General features: G+C 41.2%; 2 protein-coding genes across 2 annotated transcripts; one reads left to right on the top strand and one right to left on the bottom strand.

The window, feature by feature from the left end:
* Positions 1–58: 58 nt before the first annotated feature.
* LOC137281366 (salivary glue protein Sgs-3-like) lies at positions 59–8,510 on the top strand. The gene is made up of 6 exons (XM_067812551.1): positions 59–413; positions 3,622–3,716; positions 4,377–4,553; positions 4,667–5,233; positions 5,841–6,004; positions 6,739–8,510. The coding sequence occupies exons 1-5, from the start codon at positions 163–165 to the stop codon at positions 5,963–5,965; spliced, it is 1,215 nt and encodes a 404-aa protein (XP_067668652.1). The 5' UTR covers positions 59–162; the 3' UTR covers positions 5,966–6,004; positions 6,739–8,510.
* Positions 8,511–11,136: 2,626 nt separating this feature from the next.
* Positions 11,137–13,653, bottom strand: LOC137280837 (toll-like receptor 4). The gene is made up of 2 exons (XM_067812034.1): positions 13,164–13,653; positions 11,137–11,705 (listed from the first exon to the last, which is right to left on the bottom strand). The coding sequence occupies exons 1-2, from the start codon at positions 13,651–13,653 to the stop codon at positions 11,137–11,139; spliced, it is 1,059 nt and encodes a 352-aa protein (XP_067668135.1).
* Positions 13,654–15,978: the final 2,325 nt, after the last annotated feature.

Here is a 15,978-nt window from a genome sequence, read left to right as displayed (position 1 = left end):
TTAAAAGAAACAAACACATAGAAATATATTGCTTGTTTATTATGCTGACCACAGTTTTCTGCTTACAGTAGTGATGGCGAACGACCTACTTCACCCCGTCAGCAGATCACCCGACAATATGCAGCAATCATACATGCATTAATACTATCATCATCCAACCACATGCATACCTTATACCATTGCGCATACTGCGTACCACGTGGTGAGGAAGCTGTTCTACAGATCTCAGCCATACGCCGTGGAACAGCGCTGGACATCTTGTCTGTGCCACCTCCATCTGTATATGCTCGGCCAGAACTAACCATGATTTGTCCAGTGTTCCTTGTGTTGACGTTCTCTGTGTTTGTATCTGAGCCCCGACATGTTATTCCAAGTAAATTGAGACTTTGCGAGCCGAACTGGTGCAGCATGGTGTAAGTAGACAAGTATATGTACAGATATTATCATTGTTGTAAATGCTCAACCATCAGCTTTATAGTTTGATTCATTCTGTGATCCTGTGTGACTTTTAACATAATGTCGTATCCGGGAGTATATGGTGCCCCACAGTCCATTTGAAAAATCAACAACCAAAGATCAGGGTTAGAATTGGTCTTCAGGAGCCAATGATTGTCGGCGGCTAACGGGATCGGATGGTCAGGTTCGCTAAGTTGGTTGCCACATGCCATCGTTTCCAAATTGTGTACATCGATGCTCATGCTGTTGATCACTGGATTGTCTGGTCTATACTCAGTTATTTACAGACTGCTGTCATGTAGCTCGAATATTGTTGATAACGGCGTTAAAGAACATTACGTTGTGACATTACGTGACTTTCGGTCTAAGTTCGGGGCTTGTCCATGCCGATATGTTAATTCTGATGAAAGGATAGTATGCTGATATGCAACTCAATATCTGGTAGGTATATTCAAATTGCGCTTCATTCCATAAAACCAACAACAGTAAATATGACCCTTAATTGTGTAGTGTAATATATGTGATAGCGAAGAGAAAGAAAATACTGTTGGTGGGTATATTTCAAATGCAGAATCTTGTAGAAATATGCAGTATCGTCCTCGGCGTGCCCGAAGCTTTGACTCTGAGGTCCTAACAGGGTTCGAACCTGAATATGGCCAGGGCATCATGAAAAATGACAGCTTTAGACTTACAGCCTCTGAAGAATCCCAACTAACAAACCTGATCTTGTTCTCTTTGATAAAACCACTGAATTTATTAGTACCATTGTCCCATTTGACAGCTAAGAGATTGGCAAGATTCAGGAAAACCATGCTTAATATGCGGACCTCTCTTTACAATGTCGCGCCTGCAACCCAGGTACACTGTCGTCAGACTCCCCATTGTTCTTGGTGCCTTTGGTCTGGTACCTGCTGATCTCTTGGCGCAGATCAGGAGAATGCCCGGGTTCTCCACCGGGAGCACAACTCTTCTGACATTCTGGGTACTGCAGAAGGCTGCAGCATTTGGGTAGTCTATACATTCTCCAGAACGTTTTGGTAACTTTTCTTGTACAGCGCTTCCAGGGAAAAGTCACCCTGTGCGTCAAAAGCCCGGATCCGATTATGAGCTTTACCGGTCAGGATTACCCGAACCCTCTCATCCTCAATATCTCGAGGGTATAAGTTCCGATGAATCTCCACCATACCATGGATGCATCTACTGCTCACGAATTTTATTACCTCCCTTTGCTGGCTCCACATTCTCACAGTAGCCAATCAGCTAAGCCACTGCGAAGGTTTGTTCGCAGTGCCACTCATATTTGGGAGCAATCATACAGACAAACTGACTGGTCCGAAACTTTAATATATATCGGTTGGATAATTTAAAAAGAGAAATTACCTGTTTTGATTGGATAAAAGGCCAGTCGCGGGAAGTAACAAATTTATCGGGCTTAGATGCATCCAGTGTATAACTGAGACTTATCAGAATAAATACCCTGGAGATATCGAGGGTGGAACCCTCTCGGCTGCATTCTATTTTTGATCTATTTGTTCGCATTTTGTTAAGTTATCGGTGGAACATTATTGTCCAAGCTAAATGAAAATATTGCATTTCCATAGTAACTAAAATCCATCAGTAATGAACATTGTGGCGCAGTATGACGTTAAAAAAAGACAGAAACACAGAAAAAAACAGAATATATGGGCGGCTCAGAGACAAAACGCCTCTGTTGTGCTGAGCCGATATCGCAAGCACGTATATGTAGGGCAAAGTTAGATACTTGACAACATATGCTGAAAATATGAATCGTAATCACTGCTGTTTCCATACTTATTCATGCAAGAGCATGGAATTCCGTAGTCTTTCTATTTAAACATTTATGTAATTCATTGGAAATGTAACAGAGATATTCATAGCGTATAATGGATCTCGTGGAATGAAACTGGTTCTCCTTTGCCTTGCTCTTCAGATACTGTGAATGGATGAGTATAGTTTTGTGTCGCTTTCAGCAATGTTTCAGCATTGTAACGAGGGCAAGACCAGGCCCCAGTTTCTGGAGACAAACCTAAGTTATCACGCAAATACCAAACTGAGTTTGACAATTTGAAACAGCTGAATTTTAACTCAGCTGCATTTTTTTAAAGAAATCCGTCCACAAAACTCAGACTGTCTACTAAGTTTGAGTTCGATACTGATTTCTGTTCATTCTAGAAAATGCATGTTCCTGCGTTTTCTCAAATTTGTGCAAAAACTCAGACTTAAGTTTGTTTTGAGAAATCGAATACAGATATGGTTTCATCCAGTATACCCAGGCAGGGAATCGAACCTAGGTTGTGATGTGAAGAGAAAACACTTCTACATCTGGGCTACCCCATTGCCCCTCTTATGATAAAACCCAATTTCAGGAATCTCGTTTATCTCATGTGTTTCATCAATATGGTCCTTGATGTATATATCAGGTGTGATCTCAGGTGTCGGGGTTTGTTGAGTTATGTTTCGTTTACTTACCAGGATTCGGTGTTCGTGAGTTATAACCTCGAATTCTATTTGAGCATGGTGTTAGTATTGCTGTTTCACTACCGTGCATATGGGTTTAAGGCTATTTTGTCCCAAACCTTTCTTTGCTTTTAAGCAGAAGAACCCTTTCCTGTCTCCACAACACAGATCCGTGAAGAACCAGGTTCGAATACTGGTACACAGTAACCCATGCTTGTTCTAAGCGGTGACTAACGGGGTCGAGTGGTCAGTCTGGATGGTTTGGTTGACACCCGCTATCGATTCCCAGTTGCGCAGATTGATACTCATGCTGTTGACCACTGGATTGTCTGGCCCAGCTTCGATTATTTACAGACCGCCGCCATATAGCTGCAGTTTGGCTAATTGTTACGTTAAACAACATACAAACGAGCATTTAGGGTACTTAAGGGGCACCGCCATCACCTGTGTCTGGTTCTGTTGAGCAGCAAAATAAGAAAAAAATAATTCCTGAAATCACTCATGGACGATTAGGTACACGCATTTCTTTGATATCGTATTAGAGATAACTTCAACCAAGAGTTCCAGTTCAACTTCTTTTGTCAATGGAGCAAATCCCGAAAAAAACATTTATCCTGAATTATGAACGAATTTTGAACTTATAATATAATTTTAATTATATTTGTGTATTTACATTTTCATTTCTAGCTCATTTAGGATAACGTCTTCAAGGGGTAACATCAGCAACGGCTACTGGCTATGTCAACTTCGCAAGCTTTACTGCTTGACTACAACGACAGCCCGTAAGTGAAGTGAAAGCATCTGAATCTATATGGTCATATGAACCTTTTACGGGCGATTTCATACTCTTATGGTTTAACGTTCCCTCCTCAAACAATGTGCCCGGGTCCCAGAACCCAGAACGTTTAATAATGATTGTCATATACTTTCAAAATTCCTCACGTGCAATAATTATCAAGACTGCCCGTGTGTCCATGTCTGCCACAGTGAAATGTGTAATGGTGAAAATGTAATGGTAAGAGCATGTGAAAAGTAATTATAAAATGGGAAAACAAAGTCGAGTGGTAAAAGCAAGGGAAAGCATAATCGAGTAGTGGTAAAAAATATGGCAAACAAAATCGGGTAAAAAGTAAAAACTTGTAAAAAGTATGCGAGAAGAAGGTCGAGTAATGGTGAAAGAAAGGAAAAGCAGAGTCGGGTAATTGTGAAAAAGTGGGTGAAAGCAAATTCGAGTGACGGTGAAAGAAAGGGAATATAGGGTCGGGTAATGGTCCGAATCTGAGACATCAAATTCGTGTAATGTTTGTTTGAGATGATAAAGGGAAGTCGGATAATGATTAAGACAAACGATGCTTTAATTGCAATAGCTGATAATGACGTCGCGTGTATTCAGTTAACTTTGTGAGAGATAACTGAATATTTCATGTGTTTGGAATATTCAGGACCAACTACAACAACCACGACTACAACTACAACTACTACTGAGCCAACTACGACCACAACTACAACTACTACTACTACGCCTACCACGCCGACCACAACGATTACTACAACCGCTAGGCCCACGACAACAAGGGTCACTACTACAAAAGCTACGCCTACAACTACAACAAAAAAAGGTAATCTCTCTCTCTCTCTATCTCTCTCTCTCTCTCTCCTGATTCTGAAGTCGCTTGTATTCAATCAACTTTGTGAGAGATAACTGAATATCTCATATGTTTGTAATATTCAGGACCAACTACAACAACCACGACTACAACTGCACAAACTACAACTACCACTACTACTACTGAGCCAACTACAACAACTACAACTACTACCACAACTACACCAACTACAACGACCACTACTACTACTGAGCCAACTACAACAACTACAACTACTACCACAACTACACCTCCTACAACGACCACTACTACTACTGAGCCAACTACAACAACTACAACTACTACCACAACTACACCAACTACAACGACCACTACTACTACTGAGCCAACTACAACGACTACGACCACAACTACTACTACACCTCCTACAACGACTACGACCACAACTACAACTACTACAACTACACCAACTACAACGACCACTACTACTACTGAGCCAAGTACAACGACTACGACCACAACTACTACAACTACGACTACACCTCCTACAACGACTACGACCACCACAACAACTACTACCACTACTACTACAACTACCACGCCGACCACAACGACTCCTACAACTACAACCACTAGGCCCACGACAACAAGAGTCACTACTACAAAAACTACGCCTACAACTACAAATAGTGGTAATCTCTGTCCCTCTCTCCCAACTCTCTCTCCCCCAACTCTCTCTCTCTCTCCCAACTCTCTCTCTCTCTCTCCCAACTCTCTCTCTCCAAACTCTCTCTCTCTCCCAACTCTCTCTCTCCAACTCTCTCCCAACTCTCTCTCTCCCAACTCTCTCTCTCCCCTCTCCCTCTCTCTCCCCCAACTCTCTCTCTCTCTCTCTCTGCGGTCTGTGTGCAATGGCATGACGAGTGTGCGTGTACGTGTGCGTGTGCGTGTGCTTGTGCGTATGCACACTAGGCCACTGAGATGTCGTGGCTCGATCTAATATGGGTAGCTCCACCCTCGAACGTTGTAATCCGTTCTAGAGCCTGTTTGATGTTGGTATATTTGCTTTAAAGCGAGGACACTGACATAAACATGTGTTTGTACATGTGACGTAGCAGAATTGTGCATGACGTCATCAGACCTTGTGTTCTTTGGTGAAATATGAACTGGTGGGTCGGTGTACATATCATCACTATACTTCTTATTCCACCAAACGTTTACATCGAATTAGGTCATCAGAATTTGCGTCTAACGTTTCTGTTTTGGTAGAGAATGTATTATTATGTTATTACCCAACAGCGTGTGAAGGGGAGGCGTTCACCTGCTTGTTCCACACCAAAGAGGACTGCGAAGCAGAAACGGGATGGGTCGATGACGCTATGATGTGTGAATACCCGGATGAAGTATGCTGCCATTTTTCTTAACTCCATATTGTGGTCTGTCAGCAAGTGCCCATCATGCAGGTTCGTTTGTATAAACTGGGAATCCCCCTGTTATGCAATGTGGTGAATGCGCTGACTGTCATACAATATGATTATCTCTGACTGACATGTAACACCATAAGCCCTCCGTGTGTCATGCAACACCGTAAACCCTCTGACTGCCATGTTACAACATAAACCCTCTGACTGTCATGTAACACAATAAACCCCCTGACTGTCATGTTACACCATACACTCCCTGACTGTCATGTAACACAATAAACCCTCTGACTGTCATGTAACACAATAAACCCTCTGACTGTCATGTTACAACATAAACCCTCTGACTGTCATGTAACACCATAAACCCTCTGATTGTCATGTTACACCATAAACCCTCTGGCTGTATTGTTACATCATAAACCCTCTGACTGTCATGTAACACCATAAACCCCCCGACTGTCATGTTACACCATAAACCTTCTGTCATTTTACACCTTAAACCCCCCGACTGTCATTCTACACCTTAAACCCCATGACTGTCATGTAACACCATAAACCTGCTGACTGTCATCTTGCAACATAAGCCCTCTGACTGTCATGCAATATGATAAGCCCTCTGACTGTCATGTTGCAACATAAATCCTCTGATTGTCATGCAATATGATAAATCGTCATCCTCGTCTACACTCATTGATGTCATTGCACTGTCATAGTTCAACATAAGCTCCAAGGTCAATGATGTATTTAATATAACGCTTTGTCCTTTGTTTCAGACGCTGTGAAATCTTTGACCAAGTCCTGACACAACACTATCTTCGTCCTTCTCACTCCCGCATTGGTTTTCGTTTTCAATAAACACCTGACACAACACGGTATATGTAACCAGGAACAAACGACATGTGAACACGGGTGATATGTTGAGGAAACCGCCTTGGACAATAACATGGCGTGTGTTGCAAGGAACTACAACAAAAGTACGTCTGACATACTCCCTTGCATGGTGTGTCAACAAAAGAAGTAGACCAAAAGGAAGTTATTCTACAAAACGTATTGCGGTATCCGGACATTTTTCTTCGTCTGTGGTCATTTAATGTATTAAATTTAGATTTTTGAAACACAGCAGATATCTACATACCACTCTGTAGTTTTGTAACGTTCTATTCTTTCTGACCACATTTCCATACTTGGGCCATGACAGTCATTTCTGTAACATTACAGCAATATGAATAAATATGTAGTTTGTATATATACTCTTTAAAAAAGTAGGGGAGCTTCATTTTTCTATTTACGATTAAAAATATTTAGGAGATTTATCGGAGTCAGACAATGTTGATATGATGTTATTGACTGTTTTGAGAGTGCATCACTATTTGCTCTTCATAACAACCATAGTTATTTGGAATGTAGTCGCGTTTGAAAGATGATTGGTGTATGGCATGCAATTTGCGTGTATAGATTTTCATTTTAAAACAAACGACTAGAAACCAACACTAACAAATGTGTGATGCAAGATGAGTGTCAAAATTAATGTCCTGAGTGATTTCTCGACCTTCTTGAAAAACGTCAAAATCAAGAATGGGACCCCATGCACGTGTATGGGGCTACTGTGTTGTGCACGTGCATATCATGCATTGTGTTTAGGGGTGGTAATAGAGGGCAATGGTGGTGCATTCATAAGATGTCTGTCCTTGAAACGTTTGGAAACGTTTACACTTCCTATCCAAATTGAAAGTTCAGATTCCCTTACTTTTTTTAAGAGTATAATTTGGGCCGATAGGGTATCCTTGTGGTTAAAGGGTTAAAGGTGAAGACCAAGGTTCGATTCCCCACATGGGTGCAGTGTGTGCTGGTGCCCCCCACCGTGGTGAATGTTGGAATATTGTTAAATGCTACGTAAAGGAAACACCATCATACAAAATTATGAATAAGGGCACATCGCGAACAGGCCCGTGGCAAACCAGTTTGTTCGTATAAGCTCCACAAGATGCAAAGCTGCAGTATTGATAGCTTGCCCAACCTTTTTAGCAATGATCGTGTGGAAGTTCGGGCGTTTTAATGATGAAACCCACGCTCCTGGCTATCCCAGGCAATGAAGTGGGTTAATAGTTGTAAAGCTGTTTTCGTTTGGTACACAAATACTCAGCATCAGGTCACCTTGATTTGTTCTGAACAATTCACAGACGATTCCAAATATCAATATCAACATTCTGTTTTGCGTGTTTGGTGTTTAGGTAACTTTGTGTGCCAGTACACACTACCCCGAAACAAACATATGGACAGCCAGCCATATAAAGGTACAATTCGCCTCGCAAATGATAATTTTGCTCACTCAGAAGCAAAACATCACTACACTTTTCCTGCTCATCAACTGATCGACTGATAGTAACAGGAAGAATGTACCCTTCTATTTCTGTAGGTCTGAGGATGATTTGAATACGCCCACCATACTAAAGAGAGCGTGTGCGTGCGTGCGTGCGTGCGTGCGTGCGTGCGCGCGCGCATGTGTGTAAATCCCTGGCTAATTAAAGATGTCACTTGAAGCACATGTCTGTTCTGCCTATTTACCATTTGCGAAGATGCAGGTTTGAACTGATTCTTCACTAACTCACGCTTGTCGTAAAAGGCGACAAGCGGGATCGGGTGGTCAGACTCGAATAGAGTATGTGTAATTGTTGTTTAGTCAACGCAAGTGCAGAAATAGTTACATAAAGACACCAGTGGTCTTTTCATATAACCAATGGTTTTAGTAATGGCAATGGGGACTGCTCTTCATGAACCCAATAAATATCTTTCATCGCTGCTTAGGGGGTTAACCAGGCAGAGCTGACTCCCCGGCCATCACATTAAAACGCTGCTAAGTCCTTTGAGTCTGTATTTGTAGCAGAGTGAGAAATTACACATGTAGAGAGATATCTCAAACCATAATAGGTGTACACATTAGATATGTCTAACAATTAAATATAACATCAGCAACACAACAATGGTATTTTTACAGCTTGTTCAGCTTGGCCTGAACTAGTCTACACATGCATGACCGCAATATTCCAGCCATACGTCGGCGGTCTGTGAATAATAGAGTCTGGACCAGACAATCCAGTGATCAACGACATGAGCATCGATCTGCGCAATTGGGAATTGATGACATATGTGTCAACCAAGTCAGCGAGCCTGACCACCCAATCCCGTTAGTCGCCTTTTAAGACATAGATTGATGTCATTGTTGCGTTCTAGCGAAACATGCATACTTGGATTCGTTTTAGAACCTGTACCGGAAAACAACTTTTCTGAGAAAAAAAACCCCAATCAGTTCATACTTTAACTGAATTGTTTTTACAATCATAAGCTATCTAGCTATCTAGCTTTCTGAAACCGATTCACTGCTGCTGCTCGCTGCCAAAAAAACCCGAATAGGAAACATTAAACCTAACTGTTTAAAGAAAGAACATTGCTGACGATTTCTCAACACTGAGATGTCAAACGGCGACCTTGTCTCGGCTGTTCAGACATCACATCGGCTGTTCGGCAATCACCTGACAAGGGCGCACCCCTCCACAATAATAGACCCAACCAGTAGTGACACGGTCACGCAATGTGTTAGTACTCACTTGATCAGGTCAAGCTGAACAACCTGTACTTCGTCGAAAGTTCCACGACTGAAAAGGCAGAGTTTAAATATCTGGTTTGAGATGTCGAACAATTAAATATAACACTAGCAACACAACAGTGATATTGTTATTTAGGCGAAAGTTGTACGATTACTTTTGCAGACTTAAATGATTTTTTTCTGCATCACTAATTATTAGAGCAAATACAATGGGAGCTGTCTAAACCGGAACTCTTTGGGACTGAAGAAATAGACAAAGTGATGGATTGTAAAGTTGATGGTAAACTATGGATGGGACTGAGATTTTATGCCGGTGTTGACAACTTGTCGGATTGGGCAGATGCCGGTTTTGACAGCTTCCACTGTAAGGTAATACGTTTACAAAGTAAATTGTGTATAGTACTAGACAGGGATGTATTATCTTATACTAGCTAATGTATATCATACGGAACTGTTAGTACCTACAGTTAAGACATTCTAGCGTTACTGATGTATTTACATATGCATGTATTTTAAATGCTGTATTATTTCAATGAGGCAAAGGCTTAACCAGATGACAGACGTAGCGTTGCCAATATTCGCATGAGCCGGTATTTACGTCAGGTTACCCGAGGATATTTACCACCATGTACACCTGCTCATACTATGTAATGAAATAATTGTCTATCATATGGCATAGTCAATGTGTATATACGTGTCTCTTTCTGAGAATCTGTGCATGGTTCGTGTTGCCAAGTGTAATCGGTTAGATAATTTAAAAAGCGAAAGTGAGTTGTGATTGGTTCGCCTAGCTTCCCAGCGTATACACCTGATTGGATATAAAGCCAGCTAAGGGAGGTAATAAAGTTATCCGTAGATGAATCCAGTGTATAGTGGACACATCGGAACATATACCCTGGAGATATCGAGGATGGTTGCGGTATTGATATGAATGATTTTAAGACTATGACAAACGTTTGGTACAGTCGTTTTCCTTCACATGTCAATGTCACATCCAGGCTCTCCCGTGGGTGATCAACAAAATGGCCATTCTGAACATCGTACAGAATCTCAGACGGAATATCCTTTCTGGCCACACCATGAAAATAAGTTTGGTCTTTTTTATTTAAACCTCAACTGCCACTTGTAAATTTCTCCAGAACTGATCCACCCCGCCTCCCGTGGGTGATCAACAAAATGGCCATTCTGAACATCGTACAGAATCTCAGACGGAATATCTTTTCTGGCCACACCATGAAAATAAGTTTGGTCTTTTTTATTTAAACCTCAACTGCCACTTGTAAATTTCTCCAGAACTGATCCACCCCGCCTCCCGTGGGTGATCAACAAAATGGCCATTCTGAACATCGTACAGAATCTCAGACGGAATATCCTTTCTGGTCACACCATGGAAATAAGTTTGGTCTTTTTTATTTAAACCTCAACTGCCACTTGTAAATTTCTCCAGAACTGATCCACCCCGCCTCCCGTGGGTGATCAACAAAATGGCCATTCTGAACATCGTACAGAATCTCAGACGGAATATCCTTTCTGGTCACACCATGGAAATAAGTTTGGTCTTTTTTATTTAAACCTCAACTGCCACTTGTAAATTTCTCCAGAACTGATCCATCTCCGCCTCCTCCTGTGGGTAATCAACAAAACTGCCATTTTGAACATCATACAGAATCTCAGGTGGAATGTGTTGTCTTGGCAGGTCCTCTAGCATGATGATGATCATGACTGACCTACGAGTGGACACACTCTCCATGTTGGCCATGTGTAACTCATTCCTGCACCATTTCTTTCTCAGGAAGGCCCTGGACAGCACCAACACCGTCCTCCTACTCCGTCGTATGCCGTCGATGATGTTCTCAGCTATTGGAGCACCTGGAATGGAATCCCTGTCCCGGATGTAGAGTCTTGTCCCAAGCAGGTTCTCCATTTTGTTCACCATATTTCTGACGAAGTCAAAGTCTACATCTGCATAGGAAACGTATGCGTCGAAGTCGTAACTGTCGTCTCCAGTACGTGTATTTCTCTTATGCTTCAGCTTCGTCGCGTAGAAGAAATAGATCAGGTTCCATCTGTACCGGTAACAAATACCCGACAGAACAACGGAAGTGAACAACATCACTGCCGTCAGGGTTACAAGTACTAGAGGAAGATACAAGCGACAAGTTTCTTCCAAATGCTCTAATGCATTTTCAATATCCGTAAATTTTATTACGTATCCGGAATCGAAAATGCATGTGTAATTCTGCAAATCCTGGAATGTGATCCTGGAATGCATTAGCCAAGAAAGAAAGACGATGTTGTCACAATCACATGACATCATGTTCCCCGACAAATCTACAACAACCTTATGCTTTTCTGCTAATTCATTCATTTGCAATCTCTCCTTTTTTCCTATCCATAAAAGATAATTATTCGCAAGATTAAAATGGCCCAAATGTGGGAAAAGGCTTACCTTCAAATCCACGTAGTGAATGTTGTTAAAAGATACATCTAAATGTTCAAGTGAATGAAGATCTTCCATGAAGATGGACTTCAGAAGATGGATGTTGTTCTTTGACATATTTAAGAATTTTAAACTGGTTAGATTTCTAAAGTAAGACATGTTCTTTTGACGATCGAATCCGAGATAATTTCTGGAAATATCTAATGTTATCAAAGATCTGAAACTAGGAAAGAAGGAACGACCAACAAAATCAGCTTTGTTGTTAGACAGGTTTAGGTGAGTGACTTTTTCTAAACCATATATAGGGCCCAACCACCTGGTGAGAATGTTAGATGACAAATCAATATAACTCAAATTATTTTCAGCGAAATGCATTTCTGATATGTAATATTCTAACAGTGAATTAGCGTATTTTAATGTTCTCAGTTTGGGGGGAATTCTGAATTCGGTTACGGCGTCTTTGTTGAAGTACGGCTTGCTATTACGCTGATGAGTGCTAATTTCGGTAGTTCTCAAACTATTTTCTCTCTGGCGCAGATCAAACGAGCGTCGTTTTCTTTCAGAGAATGTGACTCCAAATCGCAAACAATGAGTGACGTGGTCGGTACTTAAATCCAGGAATTCCAGACTAGCGAGAATACCTATATTCTTGAAGTACTCTCCAGAATGAAGTCGGTTGTTTCTCATAGTGATCCTTTTTAGCGACTTTGGTAGAACACGGAAGATATCTTCATCAAACAATTCAATGTTATTGTTATTTGCTTCTATCTCTTCAAGGGATGAATTCTGGAGCTGTTGTACCTGTGTCTGACCTACAGTAACTCCAACGGATTTTCTTTTGACTATTTGATTGATCACAAGCTTCTTGATATTAGTTTTGTCGAGCCCATATGTAACATTAATTAGTCCTTTAATTTTCAAACGGGTATTGTTTGACAAATCTAATGTGTGTAGACGTTTCAGGATCTGAAAGGTGCCAGGTTCAGTTGTATATATTCCGCAGTTGGACAAGTTCAACACCTGTATCATTGGAAGATGGAGAAACGTCTTGTTAGCCATGTGACGAATCATACACCTTCCGTTAAAACCAGACAGAGACAGATATCTTAAATTAGGTAATTCTTGCCATTCCGTGACGACAGGTCCTCGGAAACCGTCCATTGTGAGACTGTGGAGTGATCCAAGCGACCCAAGCAGCTCACGAGGGTACATGGGATATGTATTGTTGCTGATGTTTAGACTCCTCAAACGTTGCAGTGGGGAAAACACCGTCTCAGCCGTTGCATTAAATGAGATGTTGTTGCTGGACAGATCCAGGTATTCAAGCTTTGAAAGACCAGCAAAGGAGGTTCCTTGTAATTCGAACATAGAGTTAAAGGATACGTCCAGAGACGTTATGTTCTTCAGTTCCTTGAAGCTGTCGTTGACGAGGGTTTCAATCAGGTTGTTTTGAAGGTTCAGCCTGCATGTGGAATTTGGTATAAATGCAGGAAGCTTGCTCAAATTCCTACTGGAACAGTCCATGAAGATGCACCCTTCTTGAGATAAGGAAGAACATTCACATGGGCTGCAGATATTGGAGGAGGCACACACAAAGCAAATCTTGATTGACAGCTGAATCAGAAATGAGAACCGCATTGCCATCGTTGCCAGGATCTGTAAAGTAAACAATGTGTTTGAGACTGAGTTGAAAAAACTGAATTGCGATTTAGGAAATAGAAACACATATGTTAATTTGAATGCACCTCCCGAATGGTTTGATTGACATTCTAGGGTAAGTGAGTATGGTTTTACGCCATATTTCTAGCAACATCAGATCAAGATATGAGCTTTACACCTTGTATCCATGTGTGGAATAGAACCCGGGTCTTCGAGCGGACGCTTCAACTGTTAATTCATTTAGTGTCACTGTCATCAGAAAAGAATGGCATTATTCATTGGCTGAAAGCATTCTCTAGACCAGTCACATTTAGTGTTAGATAAATGACAAGTTGGTCTGTGGAAGTTACAGTTTGATTGATCATGAACTATACAGACATCATCTACTTTCCATGATTGTAAAATAGTTTCGAAATATTTCCCGGATTCAATGGCATGATCAAATAATAATATATCCTTGGAAAATGTATTGGCACACAGTGCCGGCTATAAAATAAAGTTGTAAGCCCGCCATGTAACTAGCAGCAGCGGGCCGATCGGCAGACGCTATTTCATACAATGACAGTTACAATCAGATTTTTATGGAACGTTCCTGATATTGTAATGTACTATAAAAAGGGTTTCACACAATGTAACTGTGTGGGGAATCGAACCCGGTTCTTCAGCGCGACGAAGAAAGAGATGCTTTAACCACTCTGCCACGCCACCACCCACTCCGTGCAGAGAAAAGCACAGTTAACAGTGTTTGAAACTCCTACAAAAAGACAGGAAGCCCACATGGTCACTGTTATGTCATTTAGTGTCACTGTCATCAGATAAGAACGATATTATTCACTGGCTGAAAGCATTCTCTTGACCAGTCACGTGTAGTGTTAGATACATGGGTGGGTTGATCAGTGGAAGTAACAGTTTGATTGATCATGATACAGACATTATGTAGTGACCACAATTGTAAATTCGTTTCGAAATATTTCCCGTAGATAGTGACATTGTCAAATATATACACTTGGAAAATGTATTGCCCACACAGATGGCTATATAATAAACTTGTAAGCCCGCCATGTAACCAGCAAGCATCGGGCCGCCGGTGAAGGGTGTAACGTAAATACTTTGCGCTTTCCGAGTATCGCCACAACCAAATATTGAACACTCTCTCAGTAAGGAAATGTAATTTGAGACAATCGAAAGTTCGCTACATAAATATTCGAAACTACGATGTTTCTCTTGTATGCACAAACGTACTTTGTGCAGAAGTTGCGGGGACTCGAGTTAACCGATGATCGACAGAACAGCAAAACGTTGACGCTATCCGTTCGACACAATGTTCGACTTATGTATTACCAATACTCATGTATTACCTATGACACTGGTTGTGAAAAAACGTTTCACCAAACGTTTCATCAACGGGCTTGGCATGCAAAACCTAATAAAAAATATGCGTCATGAAAATATTAAAAGTATGTTTAAGAATTACGTCTATTATGTGAATTTGAAAACAAATGACCCAGTCAGTGATCTATAAGCAACTGTATTCACATTGTGAAACACGTCTTTCACTGTGGTAGGAAGTAGAACTACGGAAGTATTCCCTGGGTGAGATACTGCAACAGCGTTATCGGGTGCTTCTGTACGTTGCCACGGTTACCTTCCTGTATTACCCACTATTATGGATTTATCGGGGGTTAAAATACACTCTCTAGAAAAAGAAACGCACAGGTGATTTTGACAATATTAGACTCATGTATCTGCGACTGAAACAATACAAATATTACCGTATCTTTCCAAAAACGTCATCTTTGTGTGACTGAAAACAAATTCAGCGCGGCAGTTTTAACTTTTCTCTTTGTTTTAGAAGCGTTTGCAGAACTATTCGCCAAAACGTCACCCCAAAACAACAACAACAAATATAAACAAAACAAAACAAAATAAAACAAAAAACAAAAACAAACAAATAAATATATAAAATTAAAACAAAACAAAACATGCAAAGCAAAATGCTCGTGCATGTAAGCTTGCGGTATAGATCACTTTGAAAAGACACAAGTTGTGTTTAATTTTGTTATTCATTTGGGCCTAGAAACTAGGAAATCATTATGTTACCACTAAGTGCCACCAATCGACCCATCACCACAGGCCGCCGTGAAGCTGAGGTTGCAGTCTGTAGTTGCCAGGCGTTTCAGCGTTCACTAGAGCACCGTATCTCGCCTTTGAGGTCGTTTCCTACCGACCAATTCCGGTCAAGATCGCTCAAAAAGCGACCGTCCAGGAGCTACCACCAAAACCCAGGACCTTTACATACATGCACAACGC

Source organism: Haliotis asinina, chromosome 4, assembly GCF_037392515.1.
Source record: "Haliotis asinina isolate JCU_RB_2024 chromosome 4, JCU_Hal_asi_v2, whole genome shotgun sequence".
NCBI classification, from domain to species: domain Eukaryota; kingdom Metazoa; phylum Mollusca; class Gastropoda; order Lepetellida; family Haliotidae; genus Haliotis; species Haliotis asinina.
The sequence above is the reverse complement of the archived record's forward strand: the minus strand, read 5'-3'. Positions and strand labels throughout refer to the sequence as shown.